This window comes from Poecilia reticulata, chromosome 6 (assembly GCF_904066995.2).
Source record: "Poecilia reticulata chromosome 6, P_reticulata-male-v2, whole genome shotgun sequence".
NCBI classification, from domain to species: domain Eukaryota; kingdom Metazoa; phylum Chordata; class Actinopteri; order Cyprinodontiformes; family Poeciliidae; genus Poecilia; species Poecilia reticulata.
In genome coordinates this window covers 13,553,125-13,578,375 of record NC_088835.1, presented here as the reverse complement: position 1 = coordinate 13,578,375, position 25,251 = coordinate 13,553,125, and the positions used below count along the sequence as shown (strand labels likewise).

At 38.5% G+C, this 25,251-nt stretch overlaps 3 protein-coding genes across 8 annotated transcripts in view; 1 reads left to right on the top strand and 2 right to left on the bottom strand.

Moving 5' to 3' along the window:
* LOC103466261 (BTB/POZ domain-containing protein 10-like) overlaps positions 1-11,463 on the bottom strand; it is a 14,809-nt gene extending 3,346 nt beyond the window's left edge. The window contains exons 1-6 of one of the 3 annotated variants that reach the window (XM_008411733.3): positions 11,308-11,463; positions 5,313-5,584; positions 4,909-5,224; positions 4,506-4,608; positions 2,103-2,223; positions 208-405 (exon numbers count right to left, since the gene is read on the bottom strand). In XM_008411733.3, the coding sequence (XP_008409955.1) occupies positions 208-405; positions 2,103-2,223; positions 4,506-4,608; positions 4,909-5,224; positions 5,313-5,517 (943 nt within the window). In that variant the 5' untranslated portion in view covers positions 5,518-5,584; positions 11,308-11,463. Of the gene's footprint in view, positions 1-207; positions 406-2,102; positions 2,224-4,505; positions 4,609-4,908; positions 5,225-5,312; positions 5,585-8,532; positions 8,689-8,759; positions 9,128-11,307 lie in introns of those variants that run through there. The other 2 variants (XM_008411732.3, XM_081607976.1) reach the window with 2 other exon arrangements.
* On the top strand, positions 10,112-25,251 carry LOC103466263 (uncharacterized). 4 transcript variants are annotated; one of them, XM_081607978.1, is made up of 5 exons: positions 10,112-10,251; positions 12,327-12,430; positions 20,110-20,197; positions 22,276-23,572; positions 24,740-25,251. In XM_081607978.1, exons 3-5 carry the CDS (start codon positions 20,187-20,189, stop codon positions 24,884-24,886), a joined length of 1,455 nt encoding a protein of 484 aa, XP_081464104.1. In that variant the 5' UTR covers positions 10,112-10,251; positions 12,327-12,430; positions 20,110-20,186; the 3' UTR covers positions 24,887-25,251. The 4 variants fall into 4 exon arrangements, with proteins under 4 accessions (XP_081464104.1, XP_081464103.1, XP_081464105.1 ...); XM_081607977.1 differs by having other exon boundaries at positions 22,276-23,581; XM_081607979.1 differs by lacking the exons at positions 10,112-10,251; positions 12,327-12,430; positions 20,110-20,197 and adding an exon at positions 20,890-21,369 and having other exon boundaries at positions 22,276-23,581.
* pth1a (parathyroid hormone 1a) lies at positions 11,585-16,702 on the bottom strand. Its single transcript, XM_081607980.1, has 3 exons — positions 12,924-16,702; positions 12,588-12,685; positions 11,585-12,467 (listed from the first exon to the last, which is right to left on the bottom strand). The coding sequence occupies exons 2-3, from the start codon at positions 12,668-12,670 to the stop codon at positions 12,224-12,226; spliced, it is 327 nt and encodes a 108-aa protein (XP_081464106.1). The 5' UTR covers positions 12,671-12,685; positions 12,924-16,702; the 3' UTR covers positions 11,585-12,223.

The following is a 25,251-nucleotide window of genomic DNA, read 5'->3' as shown; positions in this document are numbered from 1 at the left end:
TATTTTCAAGAAAGCATTTTGTAATACCCTCCTGTTTAGTATCGATTCATATCTGTCAGGTTTTTTTGACAGCAGAAAGCTCTCGTGTCACAGTAACCTGCTCAGACTGAGGTTTTCTCCTCCTCATCATGTCGTCTGTAATTAGAGTGCGACTTCGAGCAGGTCCTTCTCACAGCCGGTAGTAACAATATGGAGGCTACATCTTACTCTGAGAGTACTCCTCTCCCATCTGCGGTGGGTACTCCTCATCCCAGTCCACCACGTCGTCGTCGGTCAGCACCACCACGTGGCACTCTCTCTCCCCGCTCTGGGCGCTGGCGACCATCAGCGGCAGCACCATCTCCTCCAGGTAACACTCGAACTGACGCCGCGCTCCGTCGTTGGACAGCTCGTGCATCAGGGCGCCTGAGGGACCAATGCCACCTTTATTAGATTATCCTTTAACGAGCAGCTAAAATACACTAAACAGGATCGCATTACATCAAACTGTGTGAACGTAATATGACTGCATCTCTTAATGGTTTTTTTGTTATATATATTTGGATGAGAAAAAGTTTTTTTTAAATTTTTTAATTTGCGTGTTTTCTGTACATTCCTGTTTATTTAAAAGTACTGCTTGGATGTTTTCCTGTAGTCATTCAAGTCTTCTGTGAAGACTTTAGCAGAAGCATTGATGGAAACTAAACACTTTGGACTTTGAAGCAAAAGTAACTGATGCAACGTTTAAGAAATAATTTAAAAAAAAAACATAAGATGATTGATTATCAGCAATAAGGATGAAAATTTGGTTACATCAAAATATTTCTTTTATGATTGATAAACAGATTTAAAAAAAAAAAAATGAGACAATCGCTCTGAAAAAAGGGGAACAGCAAGTCAATCAAACATTATTAATCATTCCATTGCAGATCTTGCACGTCCTTATTTTGTCTGCTTATAAATGATCGATGTTCCAAAAACAATTAGGCTTTATGGACAAGACAATTTATGTAGTTGGAAAAAAAACAAATATACTAAAAGCAGTTTGACAAAGAAAATAATCTACTGACCATAAAATAGCAGTAGTTTAAAGAATATGTTAGTTAATGAACAGACAGGATATGACTAACCTAATTGTTTATAAAGCACTTCCTAATGTTTCATGAGTTCAATTTAAACACCAGCTGTGATTTAAAGTTCACTGTAAAAACAAACAAAAAACTCCACTGTTAGAGGATCTGCTAACTACTGGAACCTTCTGGAAGGATTGCAGTTTTGACCCAAATAAAATCTGCTTGAATGTGACTGTGTTCATTTCAACATTCAGAACATCCTGTCTTTTTTTTTTTTGTACTTCTACATTTCCTTGCAAGCATTGAATATCTTTACAAAAACAGAAGTTTTCTGAAAATCTCAGTGTGAATATTCAGATCAGAAATTGATGTCAACAACAGAGTCTGATCACACTGCAAAACTAAAACAAATTTTAAAAAATATTCTCTATTGGGGATGGATTGCTTGTTTTTTGTTTTGTTTTGTTTTGTTTTTGGCCCACATAAGCAGTAAATCTCACAGCTAATCATGGCCTACTTAGAGGCGCAAACAGCAGCAGAGCGCTGAAGCTGCTCCTCCCACGTACTCGCACACAAACAAGCGGCACCGACGAGCACGTTTTCAACCAAAATATCCCACTGACATCTCCATGTACATGTGGGATGTTGCGGCTGTAAGCAAACGTGCATGCAGGCAGACAGCGATTAAGCAAAAAGAAGATTTGTTTTTGACTTTTCATTTCCTGTTCTGCATGTTCATCTTTGATACTCTAAGATCAATCAGCTTTTTTTTGCCCAAGTTTGTCCACACGCGCGTTCACAACATCAGACGCTAAACATAGATACAGAAATATAAATCTCAAAGTAAATTCACGGTCAACCTCGTGACATCCGAGTCTGACACGGAAAATCAAACAAGTTCTATTTCAACCCAAGGATACGACAACTACGAAAAGGATCAGAGACTCACCGAAGTCTGCGCACGGACAGAGACAGAAGCTACGTTACTCTGCAGCTTTACACACACGCACAAGGAAACATCTGAGCAGGATGAGGAGTTGGTGTACTCACTGAGATCTCTGCACTTGATGGTGCTGTAGTTGAAGGAGATGCAGAGGTAGTCGCATGCCTCTCTGAGCTCAGGAATGGAAACGCCGTCGGGGCAGCGGATTATCCCCGACTTGTAGTAATCCTGCCATTTTCACCAGTGCAAGCATGCGCACGGAGAAATAAGAACACACAGTGAGGAGGACGGTCATGCGCGCACTCGAGCAGAGGAGGGAAAACAAGACGCCATTATTAACGCTGCCTCGCAGAGAGAGAGAGAGAGAGAGAGAAGAGGACACAGAGAGAGATAAGAGGGGGGATGGAGAGCGAGTGATAAAAAAAGCAACGTCACAGAGAGAGAGAGAGAGAAGAGGAGGGCTAAAGAGAGCAACAACAAAAAAAGGGGGGGATGATGAAAGCAAAAGCTGCTGATGTCACTATGCCCTTCCTGCTCCCAGTGACGGTTTCCCAGGAGTTTCTACTGATGGAAACCAGAGGAGACGCTCCGGGCAAACAGGACACAAAGCTCTGGCACAACCCACTTCCTGCTCTGCCTCACTCACTTGAATGTGCCTCATTATTTTCCTTAAAGTCTAAAGACTCACAGCTAAACCAGGTACTTGCATATATCATACAAAAAAATAAAAACAAACCTTGCCCCTCACCATCTGATGACAAATCAGAGGAAACCTTTTTAGTTTTAGCTCAACTAGGATTGCTGAATTTACTTCTGTTCGCTAAATGCCACAGCAATTACAGCAGATAAATATTATTTTTTGTTTCTTTCTCTTAAGTCTGACGACTATATATGCTGAGATGATCAGCCTTTAAACAATTTCTGAAGTTGGGACAAGGTCATAGCTGATATAGTCAATAGCAAAAATCAAATTATTAAAAGATACTCCATCCTGTCAAAGTCATCATAAACAGACTCATTCTTATTTGCCCATGCTGGACAAAAACTGCGTGATATTTTTAGCGCTCGTCTTCAGCTCCAGCTCAAACCGTACGACTGCATCACAGGGCTGAATAATTCAACTTCACCAGAATTACGTCCACACTTTGTGATTTATTGAGGTATGCTAATGTGAGAGAGATGAGTGAATCTTAAATTAAATGTGCCACCAGAAATGATTGAGGAAAAAGGTTTTTTTTATGTGGCTTTATATTTTTTTTGCCTCTTTGCGATGCATTTTTATGTTCATTTATAATGATGGACGTGAACCAATAAGGTTTCTTTGCTGCTGCAGTCGCAAGAAAAAGACACAAAAGAAGACCAGACAAAAATGACACATTTGGGACAGAATGAAGAAACAATGCTAACCATATGAAAATATTTGGTACACACCAACAAGTCCACTTCTGATTGGTTGAAAGGGACAAAATTAAGGTCTTGGAGTTACTTAGTTAAAGTCTTAACTTATATCTATTTGTGATCCTGAGGCAAACGTACTCAAAAATCCTCCAATATGGCTGAATTAAAACAATTCTACAAACAAAAGAACATGTTTACATTTCTGGGCAGCAAAAGTAAAAGATATTGCCACCTGTCATAAATACTTGATGGCTGTTGCCAAACGTGGCACAATCAGTTTTTAGGTTTACAGGACAATTCATTTTCAACGTAGGACCAGACTGGTATGGACTTTTTTTTTTTTTCCTGAAAAAGAAATTATTTTTTCTTTTTTTTTTTTTTTACTCGCATTGAACCTGCACTGTATGTTTGCTCTGGGTATCTCTGTATGATGTTAACATTTGTTTTCTGGAATTAGAAATGACCGCTTCACTTAATTCAACTGATACTTTTTGGTAAAAGAAAAAAGAAAGGTCCAATAAACCATGGTACTTCAAAAGAAGTGAACAGCTATCACAGACTGCATGTTTTCAGACATCATTTCCAAGAAAAGTACATCGTTATACAGCCAGTTCCCAGTCACATCTTCCTACAAGTCTAAAATTAGACATTTCTGTGAATAAACTATAAAAAAAATAAATAATCTGATCTCTCAATAGTTACACAAGTCCATCTGTAACAGGCTTTTAACACAAAATATCTTTTTATACCGACCATTATAAAAGAAAGACGTGATGCTGGATAGAAGGAATGAACGGATGTACGTGAATAAAACATCAGAGGCCGTCCAGCAGAATGAACTGGAACTCATTTCCCCCCCCAGGGAGAACAAGAAAATACATAAAAGTTTGGATATCTTCAGGAGAACTGGAGCAAGAAAAGGAACAAAGACTGGGGGGGGCAGGAAATAAAGGCAACTGGACAGAGAGAGAAGGAGACGAGTTAATGGGAAAGAAAACATGATAGAAGATAGGAACCCAGCAGAGGACAAGAAAGAAAGGAAAGCGAGGAAACGCAGGAGAAAAGCGGAAAGTGAGGCAGAAAAAGCAGAACATTCTGTATAAAACTCTCACCAGGATGGCGCGGAACACAGTGGAGCTGATGCCATCAGCCACCTCAAACTCTCCTTTCTCATTGGGCCGAGTGAAATTGTTGTCCCGACAGGAACCGAACATCCTGAAAGCACAGAGCTGATTCAAACAGAGTATGAGCTTCGTTCATAAAACGAACGAACGAGGGGGGGAAAAAAAAAAAAAAAAAAGAATCTAAATGACATCTCTCTCATTCATAGACTCAGAAAAAAAGACAACTAAATATTAAGATTTAAATACGATGTGCTCAAATTGACAATAGCCAAATAAAAGAAATAAACGTGTGCTTGTATTACATTTTTTAATTGAGCATCATCTATGTTTAGCAGCTCTTTTCCGACTTTACTCGTCACACAGATTATTGCACTCGTCTCACGGTCATCACCTGCCCAGCATGGTGTTAGGTTGAGCTATAAAGATAGCAGGATCCACCACAAATCTCGTATTGTCCACAATGAGAGTGACCCTCTCCCCTGGTCGCAGCCCACTTCGATGCTCTTTGCCACCAAGGTCATACACGATCATGTCGCAGGGTCCTGGGCCTAAAATTTTGCCATGGTGGTCTACCCCAGAGGGGCCTAGCGGCCGTGGTATGTGTGCCCCGATCAGAGCTCCTCCTATATGTGGATAAGAATGAGAAACCCTGGGAGGACGTGGGCTGGATGATCTGGAGGAGGAGCCTCCGTCGCCACGTTCGCGATCTGTGGGGAGGAAAAACGCATCGAGAATGATGGACAAGCTGCTTATTATTAAGTATTCTAGGATATTTCAAGGGATTTTCCTTTTTACCGTGCTGTCGTGTTGGAGAAGTAATATTCCTGATGCATGGCGTGAGCTGGCTCTCCCCTCTCTCGTGAGACGAGTCCCGCGAGCGATCGCTGGAGCGTCGTCGCTGTTCCCTGTAATGCTCTGGTCCTCCCAACCCCCGTTCCCGGGATCCACCGGCAGCCCCGCTGATCCCCCCGCCGCTGGCACCGCCCCCATACAGACTCATGGTCCTGACCTGATGGCACTGCAACCGGCAGCTGCGGTCCGACCCAGACAAACCACACTGCTGCTCACTTTTGGGGAGAAAGCGTACACAAACAAAAGATCCCTGTTAGAGCTGAAGGGCACTGAGAAAAATCTGGCGATATTAGTAAACAGTACGATGAAACTGTCAGTTTAAAATTGTTTCTAGCTCTCAGACTTATCAACAGCAGATCGTTTTTACGCTATGATTGGTCACTATCAGCACAGCTTCATGAATCACAAGTGGAGCTGGTTGTACAATGATTTATGTCTAAATACTCCGTTATTTTATTCAATGGGGCTCACTGCACATGCGGTATCCCCTCTATAGGAATTCTGAAATGTCTTGTTGTGTAAAACCATCATTCTAAAGACAAATCATTTGGAGAAAAGGAAATTAGCTAAAATGGACACAAAATCCTCACATAATAGAGGCTGAAAATGTTAATTTGCAAAACACCATCACCAAAACATGTCAATGCGAGCACAGTTACAAATTGATTTTCTGAGGACCCATTGAATGACTAAACAGTGCAGCTCCAATTTAACACAGAATGTCCAACACATGCAATTTGTGTACAATTACCATTTTCCTACAATTATTTGTAACATTTACCAGATATTAGCTTGTAATCCGTCATCTCGTAGCAACACCAAACATGTCGGTATTAGACAGCTACCTTCCAAGGAGGTGTACTCTGATGCAAAACATTTATGTAATTATCTTGTTATAATAAACTACTTTCCTGTGTTTGTGTTAATTAGCGTATCCTGTGCAGCATCTGCGCAGCACTGTAGCTGACAATTTAATCAGCAGCACAGGGCTTTTACAGCAGAAACACATTCAGGTCTCCAGTAATGAAGACGAGCTGGCCCTCATGGGAAGAGCTGCAATGAAATATGATGACCATCTACTGGAAAACCGGAGAGACGACAAACGGACGCACGGCGTGAGGTGCGGGGGATACAGGACCAGAACTCTCCTACTTTACATGTGAACAACTTTGTATTAAATAAACGCACCTTTGCAGTTACCAAAATATCACGCGTTATGCACAGTAAAGAAAAATAGAGCTTCTCAACATGTAAGATGTTCAGTAGCTGCATGAGAAACAGAAGTTTGCTTCGACTTTAGTCATAATCAGGTATTTCTCAATCGGAATATTCTTTAAAGAATAGTTTAGTAATTCACTTCCAAAAGTGAAACACAAACAAAGTGATATTTTTCAAGCATTTATTTATATTAAATTTGAACTTTTTTAGGAATAAGCGCTTTGTCATTAGCGCTTATAGCTAAGGAAAAGTTTAAATTTAGGTAAAAATCTGAATACAACATGAGAACCAAACATGGGCTTTTAATCCCAGAAATGTTGTTATGGCAATGCCTGATGATCTAATCGATAGCGAGATTGTAGATTTAACAGTAGTCAGAAGACGTCAGCTGTTTATAGAGTGCTATGCAAGCATATTAATACAAAGTTTAGTGGAAGGAAGAAATTGTGGTAGGATAATCAGTGCGCAGTGGTTGGGAACACACTGAAGGAAAATCTGAGAGAAAAAAATGATCACTGAGTTCATACACTGTAGAGTACATGGATGCAGTAAATTTGGGGGTTTTATTTATTAAACACAATCACTAAAATTACCAGAAATAAATGCTTTTAGGTTTTTTTTTTGTTTTGTTTTTTTTCATGGTAGTCCAACTAATTAAGTAGCACCTGAATGTTTCAACTGAGCCTCAACTAGTTAAGTAACAGAAAAATGCTTCCCGGATATTGTGGTATTTCTAATTGCACTGGATGGCTGGGATGCTGCTGCTGCTGAGAGGACCATCTGAGCACTGGCTACCAGATTGATCGAGAGGCTAATTGGTTAACTGTCTGGGTGAGCAGACGCAGACAACAGTAACAGGAAAAACTGTGATGAAGCAAGATCAGCAAGCTGATCACAAAATAAAAGCCCCACAATTCGGTGTAGAGACAACGCACCGCTGCTATTCAGTCCAAGACACAGAGTTTTGTTCGTTTTGCCACATTCCTTTTTAGTGCTTTAAACAAAATAAGCCACAAATGCTACTTTTGGACATGTTGAAATCTACAATTAAATTAAAATTATGTCCAATGTCATGGCAGTAATTTTACTTACAATGGCAGCATTTAATCTTGGGCAAAAAAAACAAACAAGATAGTGCGTTCCTTTTTTGGCTTGTCCTTGAAGACAAGGGTAAACATGAAAAAGGAAAAAGCACAAAAACATGTAGGCACCTCAGCGTGTGCTACAATCCATGCAGGTAAAGCCTCTGAAAGGAGACCAATAATGAAAAGTGCACATTTTCTTGCATCATTTTCATCACTGACAAGGAGAAGTGATAGAATGTGATGATGTACATTCATAAAGATGACTTCTAAATTACAAAAGCATATTTTAACCTAAATTGAGGCAAACCAAACATGAAGATCTTGCAGTTAGAGCCAGCAGGACGGAGGAAACAAAGGAACCGAAGAGGGAGTTTTTCCACAGAGGGCATGCGGATCTTCTCATCTTTCACACAGCATTGTGCGTCTCCAGCAGCCAAGATTTCAAACTGCCAGAATGACAAAGACATATCTTATTTCTAATTTTCTACTGCTGGGTAAAGAATAAGATGCGACAGTTTTAGTTCTCTTAATTTTTTTCCTTTTTCAAAAAGGTTAGGTAAGGTGCTTTAAAAAGCAATGGATTGAGGTAAAACAAGTTCATACACTTATCTAAAGACAGAATATCTTAGACAAAGATGTAAAGCGCCCAGGCAGTCTATTAAAAGCATAAAAGGGTGAGAGTCATGAGGGTTGAGGGTCCAATCAATTATTTAGGGGCTGCTGACACTGACACAGCAATGGGGCAAAGGCAAAGAAAGAGGCTGCTCTGTGGCAGAATAGGGTGAATTTATCAATTCCTCAACTGCAAATAACAAAAAATAATGTATTCTCGCAAAGAAATCCAAAGCAGAATTTGTTACATTATTGAATGTTAATCCATCTTGCTGTACAACAGAGAAAGCAAGAGAGTCCCGTGGACGATGGGATTCGGGTCGCTGGCTCTCCATCGGTCGCTCCTGTAGTTATTCACAAACAAAGAGCCGTCCGCTAACAGCTGGCAACACATCCTGCTAAAAAACAGAGCTAAAAAAAAAAAAATGTTTTTAAATAAAAAAAACTCCGTGATTTGAAAACAGCGTGCACGTACCGGTCGTTTTCACCGGGCCAGGAGAAGACAAAGCAGCAGGGAACAAGCTGCGGGATGACAGCGGCACAAAAGCCTTGCGCTCCTCCGAACAAAGCGGGCTTGCCAGCAGTTTCAGCATCCTCGCTCATTACTTTCCAACTTCATCCGCATCGTTTAGAGCAGACAGGTCGGACTCTAACTGGCTGGTAACAATACACCAGGTTGAACGGAAAAAAGCTTGAAATAAGGTCTGCGAGGCGAAGGAGACGCTCCGGCTGGTCAAGCAGAGTCACCGGAGGGACCCGAAACTGTGAATGGCCGCGTGCTAGACTGAATCAGAACGATGCTGCCTTCACGGACTCTTTGTAAAGTGCCGCTTCGGAGTGTTCCGTGTCTTCCTGGGGCGCTTTATTGCAGCTGTGTGTAATTGTGTAATTATTGATTAATCAAACGAGAGATACGTGGAAGGTCAGCATAAATTGTGGGTTATGTTGTATGTGAAATTATTTAAATAATCGTAAAGAGGAAGTCGATACATTCCTATAAGAAAAGTGTCATCATAAAGAACTAAAATGCTGTACAATTTAAAAAAAACTGACTACATGTAGAACCATTTTAGCTAAATCAGTGTTCCCTATGCTTAGAGAGCTAAGGGGGCATGAGGCATTCTTGCTTGACAACACAAGTAGCGAATTAGCCACACATGGCACCATCTATTGCACTGAGCATGATACACTTTTAATGTTAAATAAAACTACACTTTGCTAGACTCAACTTTCCAGAGACTTCACACCTTTATGTTCATTAAAAAATACACAATAGAAAAGTTCACTCTGAGTTTATAGAAGATTTTGATAAAACTTCAATTTTTAAAGGAAATGAGGAGAGAAACGATACAGAAAGAAGAAAGGATGAGAGACGGCAAAAAAAATGACACAAGGGTGCACACATTTGTCCTTGTGCACGATTGTGTAAATATGTATCCATGTGCACATGCATAATTGTGCACACAAGGACAAAATGCCAATAATTTGGTCACTTTGTAAAAGGTAATTGCAAGATATCCCACACAAAGAAATGCAACATTACTGTTAGTTAGCATAGGTAACAATGTCACAGAAAGCTTAGATATATCTGACAAATAAATTCACATGTATTATTATTAGTGCAGTTCTTGCCTGTCAGAATTTAAAAATAATGTTTTATTTCTCAAACAGAGCTGCATGCTACATAGGAGGCTAGCACAGACTTCAGCATGGACCCTCTCAGCATAGAGATTGCATGCTCTCCATATGCACTTGTGGATTCTCTCCTGATATTCTGACTTCCTCCCACAATCCAACAACATGACTTTTAGTTTAATCCAGGTTGCTCTCTGTAATGGATTGGTGACCTGTCCAGTGTGTATCCCGCCTCTTGTCAAATGACTGCTAGCCTACATGGATAAGTGAATATGGGCAACGAATGGATTGATGGATTTCTTTAACCTTCAATATCTACACAAACCAAACAGGTAAGCAATTCTAAAGTTAAAAATTATAAAGCAGTTGGTTGCTACAGCAGCCCACTACAAAAACACACTACTTATTCTAATTTCTCTTGGACAGATTGCTAAAAATGCTCACAGTAACACACTTTAACAGACACAAAATTGTTTGTTGTCTTACTTCAAAACGTGTGCTCTAAAAAGTCTAATAAATTACACAAACAACTATTTTTGGCCCAAATAAGCAGTGTTTGTACAGATTGGTAGGTTTCAAGCTTATGTTGTCCTCCACTTGCATACTTTTCTAACTTTTCCAAGTACACTAAGTAAAAAATGCTACATATGGTCAAGCGTAAGGGCTAGAAACAGGAATAGCTCAAACACAACCTTTCAAAAGTCACAAAGAATCATTTCTGACTTTTGCAAAACATCAAGAAACGAGGAGTCTGTCAAAGCTTTTACACAATCTGAAAAGGCCAGAAATAGAGGCTTTTGATTAAAATAATCATCTTAAAAAAGACAATGAATATTACCCAAAGAAATTACAACCTGAACTGAAATCAGAATTTGCCTTTTTTTGCCATCATCTCATATTTCCTTGCCAATAGATGATACAATGTGTTATCGAACTTGGACAACCTAGAATATTTTTGTATTAACCATTTCCGTTAAAACTGTGAGCTCTGACATATTTATCTGACAAAGTAACTCGCTTTTATAGCTGCTTCCAAATATGAAGCAGCACATAGGGGGAAAAAATATTAATACATTTTGATCTGTCCTTTGCCTTCTTTTATTATGTACGTGCTTTAAAGCTATTATGCCCGGATCCCTCTTATGCGCAAAGTTGTCCAATAGAAAACAATGTCAGGCGTTCTGTCGCTGGATGTAAATTTACCATGAAGGTAAATTAAAAGAAAAAATACTTCGCCTCAAATTTTGCAAAAACTTCACAGCAGATAAGAGGATTTTTGGGTTATTTTGCTAGCTTAAAATAGCGCTAAGCTTCCATTCACAACCGTTAGGCTGCTAACGTTAGCTAGCTGCTGCTATAAAGAAGAGTTAAAAACACCCTTTACTTACCTTCTGCAGTTACATTCCAGCTTGACGTATCTACTGGCTACTTAAACAGCTAAATAATCCATCAGTTCAAATGCGGAGAAGACAAAAATTCTAGGGTTTTCCTCTGAAAATCGTCGCCTATACCAACTACTATTTGCTAGTAGATTTGTTTTGGTGTGAAATTCACGTGTAAGATCTCGCGAGAAATTCGTTTAGACTGCGTAAGGCACTCCTTTTCAGTTGCTTGGCTCTTGCTTGTTCTTTTTGTGTGTGCCTCTGATACAATTAATAAAATTAAATTAACATACAAACAAAGCACGATTTTTTTCTGTATTTATTTTACCTCTCCCATATCACTATAGACTCCCATATCACTATAGACTCATCTTTTAAACACAACATTGTGCTTTACAATGGCATTGTTATAGTATATAAAAGTACAAAAATCATTTTATTTTTTAAGTACAGCTTATCAGGCTACAGAGGGATAACTATGTTTAAGCCCAATCAAACATTTAGTAGGCAACATGCACAAAAACAACAGACTACACATTTAACCTTAGTAAACCCAACATTAGGGCTTTGTCTGAGCAAAATATACAAAAAAACAACAAAAAGACAAAACCAAAAAAAAAAAAAACATAATTGGTCCAGTTCAGACTAACTCCTTCATGTTTGTTTTATAAAACAAGTCGTTCAATAAAAGTGCAGCTATAACGGAAGATCTGCCTAAAAGAGGCACTGTCTCATAAATAAAAAATAAAGTAAAAATAAATAAAGTTGAATAAATAAGCAAAAAAAAATAACTGATAAAAAAAACCTAAAAAAACAAGATATAAACTCAAAAGCAGAATATAACTGTTAAAATCTAAGATGTTGGAAATGTTATGTGAATGCAAACAAATTAAAAAAAGATATAGAAGAAAAAAAAAAATCATCACTGCTTTGATTTGAGGAGGTTCTCCAGAAAGTCCAAAGCTTCCTTTATCTCCTCTGGTGTCAGCTCGGCCAACTCATCAGGATGTAATCTTCTCTTCCAGCCCTCCGTGTCTCCACTGCTGGCCCGGCCCGCAGCATTGTGGATGTCCTGGATCCTGGTTTGCAGCCACTCGCGGCGCTCCTGCACCTGCTGGTGGTGTCTCAGGTTGTGCATGAGCTGCACTTCGCTCACTGTCCTTTTACTGCAGAATCATCAGAATAGCAGCATTAACATTCCAGTAATAGTCTGTCACTGCGCAAAAAAGGTTTTATACTATTTTTAATCATGTGGGTCAAAATTTTTAACTAACCGGCTCAATTACCTGAGAGGACGCCCTTGGCAGTAAATGGAAAGGTGCACAACACAGAAGAACACGACGAGAATTTTAACGTCCACGTTTTGCATGTTGACCTTTACAACCTGTTGAAACAAATAAGACTTTTTCAAAATCATGCTTTCCACTACATTTTGCTTAATTGAGAACACTTAAAGGCAAGTTCCCTCTTGAATAAGTGAGGAAATTAGAATTAGCTTCCATTGTATATCACATACTGAAATACAAAGCATTATTGTTCTTAGATACAAAAGAGTAACCCTGCTGAATTTGAGGCATTTGGCCTCCACTTGATTCGGGACTGACAGGTTGAAATGAACATACCTGTGGTGGAGTTGCCTCCTTCTCCTCAGTGTGATGAAAGATAAAATATGGTGCTATGGTCTCTTAAGCGAGCCAGTCTGGTTTGGTGGTTAGCTCCTATTAGTTATGATAAGCACTGGACTCCACGGGCTCCTTTTATAGCCCCGGTGTCCAGTTGTTGATGAGCCGCTTTCATTATTGCTGTTGATGTCATACCTCCAGCTTTTAGAGGGGGGCAGGACACAAACGACAACACCTCCTCTTCTCTGCTGTCATATGGCATCAAGTGAATGGCTTTGAACCTGAATGCTTTCAAACATTGGTGACTGGGAAAAAAAAAAAAAAACATGTCCAAACAGAGAATCTGAGAATTTTACAGGAAGCTTTATGTTAAGCTACTATAAAGTTTCTTAAAAGCCCAGAAAACCACAATAAATGTTAATTACTTTAACAAAAGCAGCCATAGAATGATTGGAGGTTTCTTTTGTTTGAGTTTTGGACTAAACTTTTCCACCTATCCTAAACTGTGTGTTTAGAACTTCTTCCCACATTTTTCCTCCCTTGGATTTTTTCCCCCTCCATCTCTGAGAACTCCCCATACCAATTGGTCCACATGTGATGTGACCTTTTTTGTCCCACTCCAAGCATGCCTAACAACAATAGAGGCAACATTCAGATGGATTTATGACTCTCATTGACTATTAGAGAGTCTCCCCGGTTACATAGACACTAAACTCAAGAATTAACATTGTTTTAATGAGTTTGCCTCTCAAAAAAAAAAGAGCTTTTATACCAACTTGACGTCAGAGGAAACGTCTTGAATCCAAGGTTAAGAGGGAGTTTGGGAGATGTGTTGTCGGTCGACGCTGCTGTCGTCACTGTCGTAGGCATGACTGATGGGCTTGTGTACATGAGTGTCATTCAGGGCCGTTGAACATCAGGTTTTCATAGGTTAACATTGATTTATACATTTTACCTTATTGCAACAGTTGCTGAAAAGGTTAGAGGAATGTCTCAAATTCCAGTTGGGATACGTTGCAGTGCAGATGCGATATGTCCCAGTTGAAAGCTGCTGCGAGAAAGTGAGCTTAAGCTTACAGGCAGTCATAAATTCTGTCTTCGGCGACCAAAAGTATCTGCAACAGATATGGTCCCTGAAAAACCTCAGTCTGAACATTAGTCAATCAGTCAGTCTGGGGTTACATGAAGAGCCAGAGAACTTCGAAAGCTCAGAGACACCAACGACCCTGAAGTTATTAAGAATGCTTGAAAGAATATACCTTGAAAAACTGATTGTTTGATTGATTGATCGTTTTCTTTACTTTATTTTTTTTAGCTTATGTGGATTAATCCCACAAAAATACACTATGTCCTTCAGATGTTCGGTGGATAAATTTACCTCACAATGTGTCTTTTCATCTTTAAACCATCAACACCCCTCCTTATCAAACTGGAATGATCATCAATCTAGCAAACATCCCCATTCCTCACTTCGTCTCTGTCATATAATCATCTGGGTTAAGCCCATCCGTACCTCTTCAGCTTTCAGGCAGGTTTCCCCCTCAAAGGTCATTGATCTGCAGCAGCAAATAGCTCGCACTGAAAAGAAGCCCCAAGCTTCTTATTTTGGTCGCATACATTACATATTACATAACCATGATGGCTTGAGTTTTCTAAATATAGCAGGAGCAGGGTATGGCTAGGTTTATGTCCTGCGAGCTTTGAAATCTGAGGTGATTCCAAACCAAAAAGGGTGAAAAACGTCAATTAGACATTCCCTCTAGTGGTTCTAGAGTGTTTGATCTAATTACAGCGACTACTAGGAAAGTAAAAGTCTTGCTCTAAAATACCAAACCAGTGTTTTTTCAGAAGCCTCAGAGTGAGTTCTGCAAACACTCTTGCATTACTGCCATCCAAACATATTGGCATTTATCATCCAGTAGTCAAGCGTTCGCATAATTGCCTTGTGACTGAACAGCAGATAAAATTGTTTACATACCAGGGTGGCACGATTTGTGGTGATCGGCACAACCCCTAAAAGCCTCCTCTTGCTTTTCTGTGATACTATTACTGACAACACGGGTCACAGCTTGTTGAGAGCTCATCTGCCAAAGACATTAACCTCTAGCCTTTGCTTACGTCCTGCAGCTTGTCGTTCTTATTACCTCATGCTCCCTCAATGTGCAGGGGGTTCACCTGCGGCAAGCAAAAGCAGCGAGATGGATGGGATGTCTTAAGAAGACAGTAATCCCATATTGACATCCAAAGAAGTCCCAGCAGCCTCATCCTGCCTGGTGACAAGTTACAAGCATGAATTAACAAGGAGACATAATGTGAGATGACTGAAACTGTAGTGCAAAGTGGGGCTGTCAACATGGTGATTCCCTGCTCACATGCTGGGAAGCACCCGGACGTCCCGACATCCACAGCTGCTCCAGTTCAGGTACACCAGAAGGGAAAAGCCTCTCAGCAAGACTCAAGAATAGTTGGTGGGCAGTAAAGAAGGGAAGTGCTATTTTCAGGTTACGCATTGAGTTTTTGAAAATATTTGGCCCCATGTTTGGGATGAGTAACTTCAGCAGTTCATCCCAAATCAGATGGAAGAAAGTATGAGAACGAGAACAGCAACAGATATATCTTCAAAGTCTCCTGCAAAAATGTATATGCGTACCTAGTGCCACTTTTTACATTTTATCTCACTAACTAGTCATCTTTTCTGCATAATGAAGGTCTATAATAACCCTTACTCATTTATCTATCAACAAAAAATTATTTTGCAATATATGTTGCCGTCATTTAACTGCTCCGTTCTAATTACGACCAATAACTTCAAAAGTTTCTTTTGAGGATTTATGTGATAGATCAGCAGAAGGTGTTTCATATATGTGATACATGGTTTTACTTTTTTTTTTAGATAATCAGAAATTTTACAAAGAAAAATATGAAAACTTTTTTTGCAATACAGGAATAATTATGTTGCATCTCTACAGAACACAAAGACATGTTGCATCTGATGTAAAAAACACAATTTAATGAGCGTAACCCCCGTGACTCTCACACTCAGCTCCATCAGACTAGTGACAGCAGCAATTCGCAAACACCTGGTGGAAGTGGGTATCCACTGAGCTCATTATATGAGCTACTTGTCAGTGCAACACTGGTGAAAACCTTATTAAAGGCTTAACTGAGAAACGTTGTGAAGGCAGAGTGACAGAAAGAGCAGGAGCTTCATAAAGAGATGGAGGTCCAATTTTAAGGTGTTAAATTATGGAGTCGAATTTCTTTTAAATCACGTCTTACACAGCGTTTGCATAAAAAGTCATGGCCTTTACTTGTTACACTCTACTGTTGTCAGTGTACTCAGTCGTTTTCGATATTTGTTCTGCTTAGGACATTGATACTAGCAGTTGACAGCTATCATAGTAAAGATTCCTCCAACAATTTTGTAATGACAAATGATGGTTGTGTTCAGACATGAGCAGAGCTGTTGAGAAGAAAATCTGCAGACATGTTCAGAGAAAACAGAAAATAATTGCTGCTGCCCAAAGTTCTGCACAGTCTCACCTAAAACACATCTTTGATTATGTTTTAAATGCAGAGATGCCAAAGTCTAGCCCTAAAGAGCCACTATCCTGCAACTTTTATCCTGTTCTTATACATCTGAATGAAAATGCTGAGTCCCCCTCATCAGTCATTCAGCTCTAGAGAAGCCTAACAAAGCCTTTATTTGATTCAGGTATGTTGGAAAAGGGAATGCATCTAAAAGTTGGAGGAAAGTAGCTCTCATGGACTTAATGTGGGCACACTAATATGCCCACACACACACACACACACACACACATATATATATATATATATATATATATATATATATATATATATATATATATATATATATATAAAATATCAATAAAAGAAATATGACCTTCGAATTGCTCTGTTAAACGGAAAATTCAACTTCTATTAAAAAAAGGAAAGTCCTTTTATATATATATATATATAAAATATCAATAAAAGAAATATGACCTTCGAATTGCTCTGTTAAACGGAAAATTCAACTTCTATTAAAAAAAGGAAAGTCCTTAGCACTTTCGTTAAAAATGTATTTTTTCATACAAATTAATAACTTCAGTCATTTAAATACATTGTTCTTTTTTTTTTTTTTTTACATTTTACTATAATGGATTACAGTGACACTTTTGTAGATGGTTGTTGACATTAATTATACTGTAAGCAGAGGAGTAACAGTGACTGATGTGATGACGTTCACATGCAGTTCATCAACCCTGTCTGACCCTTCTTCCCGTAACTGCAGACTGCCCCCTGAGGCAATACAATATAATTTTACTGCTACCAGCCAGGCACCACCACACCACTCTGCTAGAGTCATATTTCTTTTTTAAACAACAGAACTGGTGCTACTGCAGGCAGTATTTTTTAAAAAAGAAGAAGATTTGCAGTAAGATGACAACATTGCATTTGAAAGAAAGTTTAACAGGAAACTAACGGCCTGTTAAACACACATACTGCACTGCATTCAGTTCTCTGTCTAAAACCGATAGTTCAAACCAATAAAAGTCAGAAAAGTTTGGTATTTGACAAAAATGCATTTGACAGTGATTACTGCAGCCTACATAAAAAAAATAAAAAATCCTAGGAGCAATTAATTCATGGGAAAAGTTGTGTCAAGGAAATTATTTATTCAAAATGTGGCTCAATATATGTGAACCTCATTTTTCAGCTTTCATTTGCAAAGAAAGAAGAGGGTGTTTAAGCACAGTCGATCGGAGAGGATTATTTCCAGGTTTATGCCATCGGCATGGCAACAGAAACCTCCCCACAGGCAAAATTACAAGATCCCAAACATAAATGTGGGAGCATAATGAGCCCATTAAGCTGGAGGATTATAAGATTTTTTAAATCATATTTCCAACAACAAAATTGCACTACTAGAGGTCCAAGGGGCTAATTTTAGATGATCAAGAACCACACAGCTGCTTTCAGTGCAAATCATTTTAGCAATTATTGTAATGCCTCTTTTCTTCTTTCATCCTATAATTAACTGACAGGGAGAGAAAGGGAAAGAAACCAAGTCATATATCAATCACACAGCAGCCAACTCAGAGTTATTTGTGGTCATTTGAAGGTTCACTACTGTAACTTTAAATCAAAAATAGACGATATGTTTTTCACTGCAGTTTGGCTTGACATTATGAAAGTCCACGGATGACGAATAGTGATGTTGGTTCATACATTTTCATTAAATTTAAGCATTAAATCTAACAGGAATCTATCAGAAAAAAGGAGCTTGGTTTGGCAGTATTTACAGTCTCTACATTGTAAAAGCTCTCCAAGTATTTATGATTGGTAGCATAATGTTGCCGTCATGTTGTTTGACATTCGTTTGTTGGACTGATGTCTAAGGGAAATGTCTTTTGGTGTAGTGGTCCAAAAGTTTGAGTGTAGTTTCATGAGACAGTAACATGTTCTCACGAGGTTATGGGAGATTTTACTCAAGCCAGGATGTTATTATTAATAATTTTTTTATTTTTTGGAATGAAAAGATTTCTCTCTTTCAACTACCAACAAATATAAGAGGATGTGAAGAACAGAACCAACACTAAAAAGAAATCCTTACAGCTCCCACAGAGTTGCTGTCAGCTTCGTGGCCAGCTATTCTTGTCTTCTCTTGTTGTAGAAATGTTTATGTAAAATCACCATCATCCCATGTTTTATTTGTTGACATCATTTCCGTGTATTTTATTTTTGGTAGGAGGTAATGGGATTCTTGTAACTTTTGCAACTATTCCACAAACTAAAGCGTTATCTGAAAGACACAAATATGCCAATGCCAGAAAAACTTTGCAAGAACTACTGGACATGATTTAAGGTTCTTCAGTTTCACACTAATTGATGGCAGGCATGAAAAGAACAATATTTTCATTTATCCATATTTTGGGACGAAGCTGGCAATGTTAGTTAAAGGATAGTTGAGATTGTTCAACAAAATGTGGTTGATTAAGTGAATTAAGTCATCCTAGGATTAAACTAAATAAGAAAAATGTACCCAAAGTGTTTTACCCATGGAGAAAATGTCAAACTTCTTCAGATGAATTCCCAGTCAAGGCAGGTAAGTCCGCAGAATCAACCTTCCCGCTGCAGAAAAATAAGAAAGGGGCTTGAGAATGGTGCAAATCTGCAAGTCATAATGTGCAATTCAACACCTCAGGCAAGAGACAAACGAGTTTATACAAAAATTGACATCAATCTAATGCATCTATTCGGTCTCTCTTTGCACATCAGCGAGGCTGAATATGTCTGAGAGCTTGCAATGACCCAGACATTTAAATGTGTCCTATTTTCAGTTTCCATCAACAAATGTGGTATTTTCTCACCTTTATGGCTTTGCAGTTTCTGTATCCTTTTATGCCTATGTAAAAAAATGTGTCAGTGTCTTGAAGTTCAATAAAATGAAATCACAATAAATTTAATAAGTAAAGTAATTTGATTTCATCATGTTTTGAGAGTCTGCCTCTCTCTATCTGAAGCCAACTGTTCTCAGCTGAGGAGGAGTTCAGGTGTCTTGTTCACAAATGATGGTTGAAAGGAGAGGAAGATGGATCGACAGATTGAAGTCTTGTCTATAACGCTCACTCTTTTCCGGATTGTTGTGGTGGAGAAAGAACAAAAAACTTTCAGTTTCCTGCTCCGTCTGTGTTCTGACGTTAGGGTTGGAGTCAGGTTCTTTTGGATGTGTGGAACATGACCGAAAGAATGAGATAGTTTTCTCTCCTTGATCTGTTTCCCTAGCAACCCAGTCTCAGAAAAAGTCAGAAAATAAGTGATGGAGGAGAAAATCCAGGTCTCGTAGCATGCTGCTTTAAAATTGATTGTAAGTGTTGATTTTGAAAACGCAGTGTTTACTGAGATGGTCCTTGTTATAAAAGTTATGAAATAATTGGGTTAGATGATTGAAAAAAACATTTACATGTATGCACGTGCCACCACTAATGTCAAATCCCGGTCGAAGCTTGCATAGTTTGTATTTTGTCTCTGCATGCCTAGGTTCTCTCTGGGCACTCCAGTTTCTTTGCACAGTTCAAAATCAGGCACGTAACACTGTAATTAATCACTCTAAATTGCTGTGCAGAGCGTGATCTTCAGAGTGTATGCATTCTTGTTTATCCTACGTATCTTTGTGTTACAGTGTTTTGGACTGGTGACAGGTCCAGGGAGACTCTATGTCTCGCCCATAGACAGCTGGGCGAGACCCCTCCACTGTAAATGTGCAATAGGTAGGTTATACTAAATGAAAGGATGTAACTTAGTAATTTAAAGTTAAATTTCATTATTCACAACCATGGCCTTAGACAGAACAACAAAAAGAAGCTTTTGAAAATGATTTAGGTAAAGATTTTGAACTGAAAAGCAAGTTTTCTACAAAGTTCGACTTTTTGGATGAGATTAGCAGCCTATTGGTTTACAAACCAATCAGTGGGCTTGAACAAAATCACTAAAAACAGGCCGCTGTGTTGTCTAAAATATTTTTTAGCCCACTCAGGATCACCCCCAGGCAGTCTCTGTCAGAGAAAGTTTCAAGCTTTAACTGAGTTGCAGAGAAAGTGTGAGTCACAGCATAGCAGCGAGTGTGATCATATAGAGTAGGAGGAGCGGAGGTGGACGGTTTATTTGGATTATTCACGCAATTGATCAGAAATAATGTACGAATGCAAAAAGCAAATTACAAATTCTTGTTTTTTTATGCTAAGACTCTTTTGTTAGCAGATTGGGTAAGATAAGAATAAGTCCGAATATTATTGAAAAGTCAGTTTATTTCAGGAACTATATCTCTATAGTTCCTGGTATTTTCCAAACTTTGTTTCTCTTTATCATGATGATTTTATGTTTTTTCAGTAACAAAAACATAACATAAATTTAGAATATTACAACAAACCTATAAATTTTATAGTACAAAAAATATGGTTTCAATGAAAAGTATGTTGAAGGGTTATTTTAATGAGGCGCCTTTAATGTGAAAAGTGAGCCTAATCCAAAAGCATTTATTGAATATGACTGTGTGTGTACATATTAGTGAATTTCTTCAGATGCATTTGATTCCGAATCCTGTTCATGTAAACTGAAAATGCACATAGTAAGCGCCCATGGCGACATCTAGTGGTCCAAACTATTTTTACAACATAATTGAAAAGATTAGCTTCCTTCAGGGGAAATTAAACATTGACTAAAGACTCACACTCATGAGTAAAGCAATTTTTTAACATAACTCAAATTAAATTTTCTCAAATATTAGTTAAATAAAACTTACTGCTAAATTTAGATTTAAAAAGTGAAAATGCAAATAGTTAGACACCAGCTTTACGTGGTGTACTTGAAAGCACCACGAACAGAGGCTGCGGCCTCTTTGAGGTGAAATCGTTGACTGGGCCACTGAAACTTCTCTTCGAAGGTAGTTATAATATCAAAAAGCGTTTCATATCGTTTTTACCTAAATTTCAACCCGTATGAAGCATATAATTTGGCAAAAATAAGCACCGTGTGGTAAAAAAAAAAAAAAAAAAAAAAAAAAAAAAGAGAGAGAGAGAGAGAGAGAGAGAGAGAGAGAGACATACTGTTGAGTTCCTAAAGACGCCAAGTCTCGTTGGCTTCAGCCGGTGAGTTTGCTAAATCCTTTTTATCTCATCCTAGTACCAGCAATTTTCTCGTAAGTAAAGTAAAATATACAGGAGACAGTTGAATTACCAGCTTGGAAAAACAAAAAATAGGGAGCTAAATGTAAAAGAAACTGTGTAAAAAATATTCCTTTTTTTTTTTTTTTTTTACAATTTTGTTTGTGATTGGTAATTCTCTGGACCGCGGCAATTTTAAGTTGTTACTTTTTAATGTGCAACAGTTCGCAGTTAGCTTATTACAATAGTTCCGTCTTAGCAGTATTTTTATGTGGAACATTTTTTGAGATGTTGCAATATTGAATATTTCATTGAAGTGCTTACGAAGCACTAGCTTCTGTATCAGGCTAAGCTAATATCCTAAATACGGAATATTCTAATAAACATAAAGCCTACAATGATAATTTTCTGAGCAGTTACTGTTTAACAAGTTGCAGGAATAAAGTGTCTGATTTTTAAAGATTCGTGTGGAACATTTCCCGGATGTTCTTGTTCACTCAATTTCATCTTAGTATTTGTAACATGTTTCACCTTTTAGCATGCATTGTGTCTTAAAATCTTTTCAATTGTAAAAACAATTGGAATATAACAAATCTTTTGAAAGCTTTCAAAAAGCACTGAAATTTTGGTAACCTCTCTGGATAAAGTTATACCTGCGTTTGTCTTTTTCTGTCTTTTTGTCTAAGAGCCATGAGTGACGATGAGGCTGCAGACTTCTTCAAAGGACTTTGGTCCTCACCATTGAAAAGTAAACCAAAGAAAGACTACAAGAAGAACAAAAAAACTGCAAAACATAAAAAGCGCAGCCCCACAAAGACAAAGGAGAGTGTCCAGAAGAAAAATAAAAACTCCAAATTCAAAGAAGCCATAATGGCAAAGAAGAAAAAGAAAAAAGAAAAGAAGGAGGAAAAAGATAGGGACAAGAAGAAAGGGAAGGAAAAAAAGAAAAACAAATTAGCGTTGAATTTTGATGATTTGAAACTCTTCGAGGGTGGTAAAAAGCTTGCCACTTGCCAAAACGAGATGCTAAACTCTTTATCTGAAAAATCTGTGAAAGAAACTAAGAAAAAGAAGACGGTGGCGTTTGGATTACCCTCCTACATACGTGTCAAGCGTCCAATCTTCACCTCTTCGTCACCAAAAGAAACGGAAGCCGCGAGAAAGGGCGAGAGCTGCTCTCAGGTGATGAGAAAAAGCCAGATTAAACCACATGACAATGACTTTCAGTACAACAGTGATGACATAAACAGCCAGGACCTGTTCATCACCCAGAAGACGTTCAGAGCAAGAAGCCCGGAAACTTCTGGCAGCGAATCCAGTGAGGGAATTATTTCTGCATCCCCTCAGCAAGACAAGAACCGGCACTCCGCTGTGGGAGAGAGAAAACAATGTAATGAAACATCAGATAAAGGACAGGACAGAGCAATACATCTGTGTGTGCGGGAAACAAAAACAGACGGGGAGGAAGAAATCGATCAGCTTCATAAACACTCGAGCCAAGCTGGAGAGAAAGCAGCGCCTGAACATGAGAAGCACAATCCTTTCTTGGATGATCCGATGATTATAAACCCAACCCCGGACGGTGCGTTGATCAAACGATGCTGCTCAGATCGTCTGGACATTGGTGAGCCGCCCCCGTGTCCTACTTTAGCAAACACTTCAACTCAGACAGAAAACTTCTTCACCGCCGAGCTCTCCTCCTACGTCAGCTTCTGCCAGAAAAACAGAGCCACTTCGGAATCTCAGAACATGAAACCTTTGGATCTTCGCTTGCCGCAGAGAGCGAGGGGAGAGCAACGGAAGACACTTGAGGTCTACGAAAAACACAAAGCAAAAAAAAGTCTTGAGCAGAATGCAGCAGTGGCTAAGAAGGAACCCTCGTGTGAAAATACTCCGAGCCCTCAGTCAGAAGCTGAAACCAAGTCGGCCAACACCACCACCTCCAGTGAGGACGACCACCACTGGCACGCTGCGAAGAAAGATGTGAGCCAGGTGACACCACTCAAACTCAGGCATTTACAATCATATCTTTGAAAATATGCAAATAATTTATTTGTATTTTGTGTTACAGTAAAAAAAAAAAAAAAATTGATTTGTGCAAACTAGTTCACAGGTTGGCTGTAAAACCTAAATTCTCTATACGTTAGGCAAAATTTTAGTTGATCTTATATGACACTACAAATGTGTGCAAAATAATTGATTTGTGTGATACCTACTAATGCCAATAGCATACAGATTTGGTGAACAGACTCTTCTTAAGAGCCTTGAATCCAACTTGGGGCTTTTCGTAATTTATTTGAGCCATTAATTTTCCAGCATTGAATAATTACCCAACTTTTACTTTAAAAACAAACACAAAGTTCATGCGCTTGAATTTATTTATTTATTTTTTTTATCCAGACAAGGCCACATTTTACATACAAACATATCAAATGAACAACCTTTTGCTATAATTCTGGGCTCAGTGTTTGATTGGTGGAGTCAATTGAAACCAGCTTTGATCTGAGTGTGGGATCATTGTACTCTTGGGACACCCATTCGAAGGGAAGTGGAAGAAACATACATGGAGCATCAATGTTGTTTTCTGCACCAATACCACTAACGTGTGAACAACAACTATGTGTGAGCGATGAGGTCGAAAAGGTTCACATTGGCTGCTCCAAACTTCTTGTTATAGTTTCAAGGTAGATGGTAGAAACCTTGATCACAAACACTCATCAAATTCTAATTGGATTTAGAAAGTTAACATTATTCTTCTGGAAATGTTTTTCAGTGACATTCTGGTTCATCAATATGCACCTTTAGATACATATATTGCTACCTTTTGTTTCATAGATTTTACTTGGGTAAGGAGCTTTATTTTACTAGACTAGCAAAAAATACCTCTTTCACAAACAAACTCGAGAGATATTTCAATAATTTTTAATTACTACATACATTTTAAATGCACAATTTATAGAATTTGTGTTTCCCCTTTATGGATGCAGGGAAAATCAGTCATTTCTGTCCTCATCTAGACTTGGAAAAATACTCTTGAGCAGTTTCCACGCTTTCCATACTGTTTTTCGCAGTTAGATATCTTACTATTATGTTAACACAAAAACAGTCGGTGATGGTTGTGCCACTGCTGATCTTTTTCTCTGACTTCAGGTCGGAGTGGTTCAGCTGAGACTCAACAAGCCCTTCTTCTTCAAGACGAAGGGAGAGGGGCAGTCGCCTCGTCCGTATTCGCCGCTGATGAAACTCGCTCAGGGAAGAGATGTTGAATCCAAGAAGTGCCATTCAGGAAGAAAATGAATAAGTTTGAGCTCATCTCATTTTTGTAGCTAGAGGGCTTAGACCATCTGGATTTCCCTCAGCATGTTTGTGACATGAGTTTAAGAGCCATTGTTGTCACTAATAATTTAGCGGGTGCTATTGTTTTAACTTGCACTAAGTTGTTAAAAATAAGTTGCCTTTTGCAGATCCAACCATAAGCTTTGTATGAATTTCTAGTTCATTCTGTCAATGTTACATTTTCTACAGTTTTGTTACAAGCTTTGAAGTTTAAAAAATTCTCTAACGCCAATTTTTATATTTGACAAAACTTGCATCAAACTGTAGTTCGTGGATTTATGTAAGGAAATTGCCTTTTATCTATTAAAGTTAATTTATTGAAAATA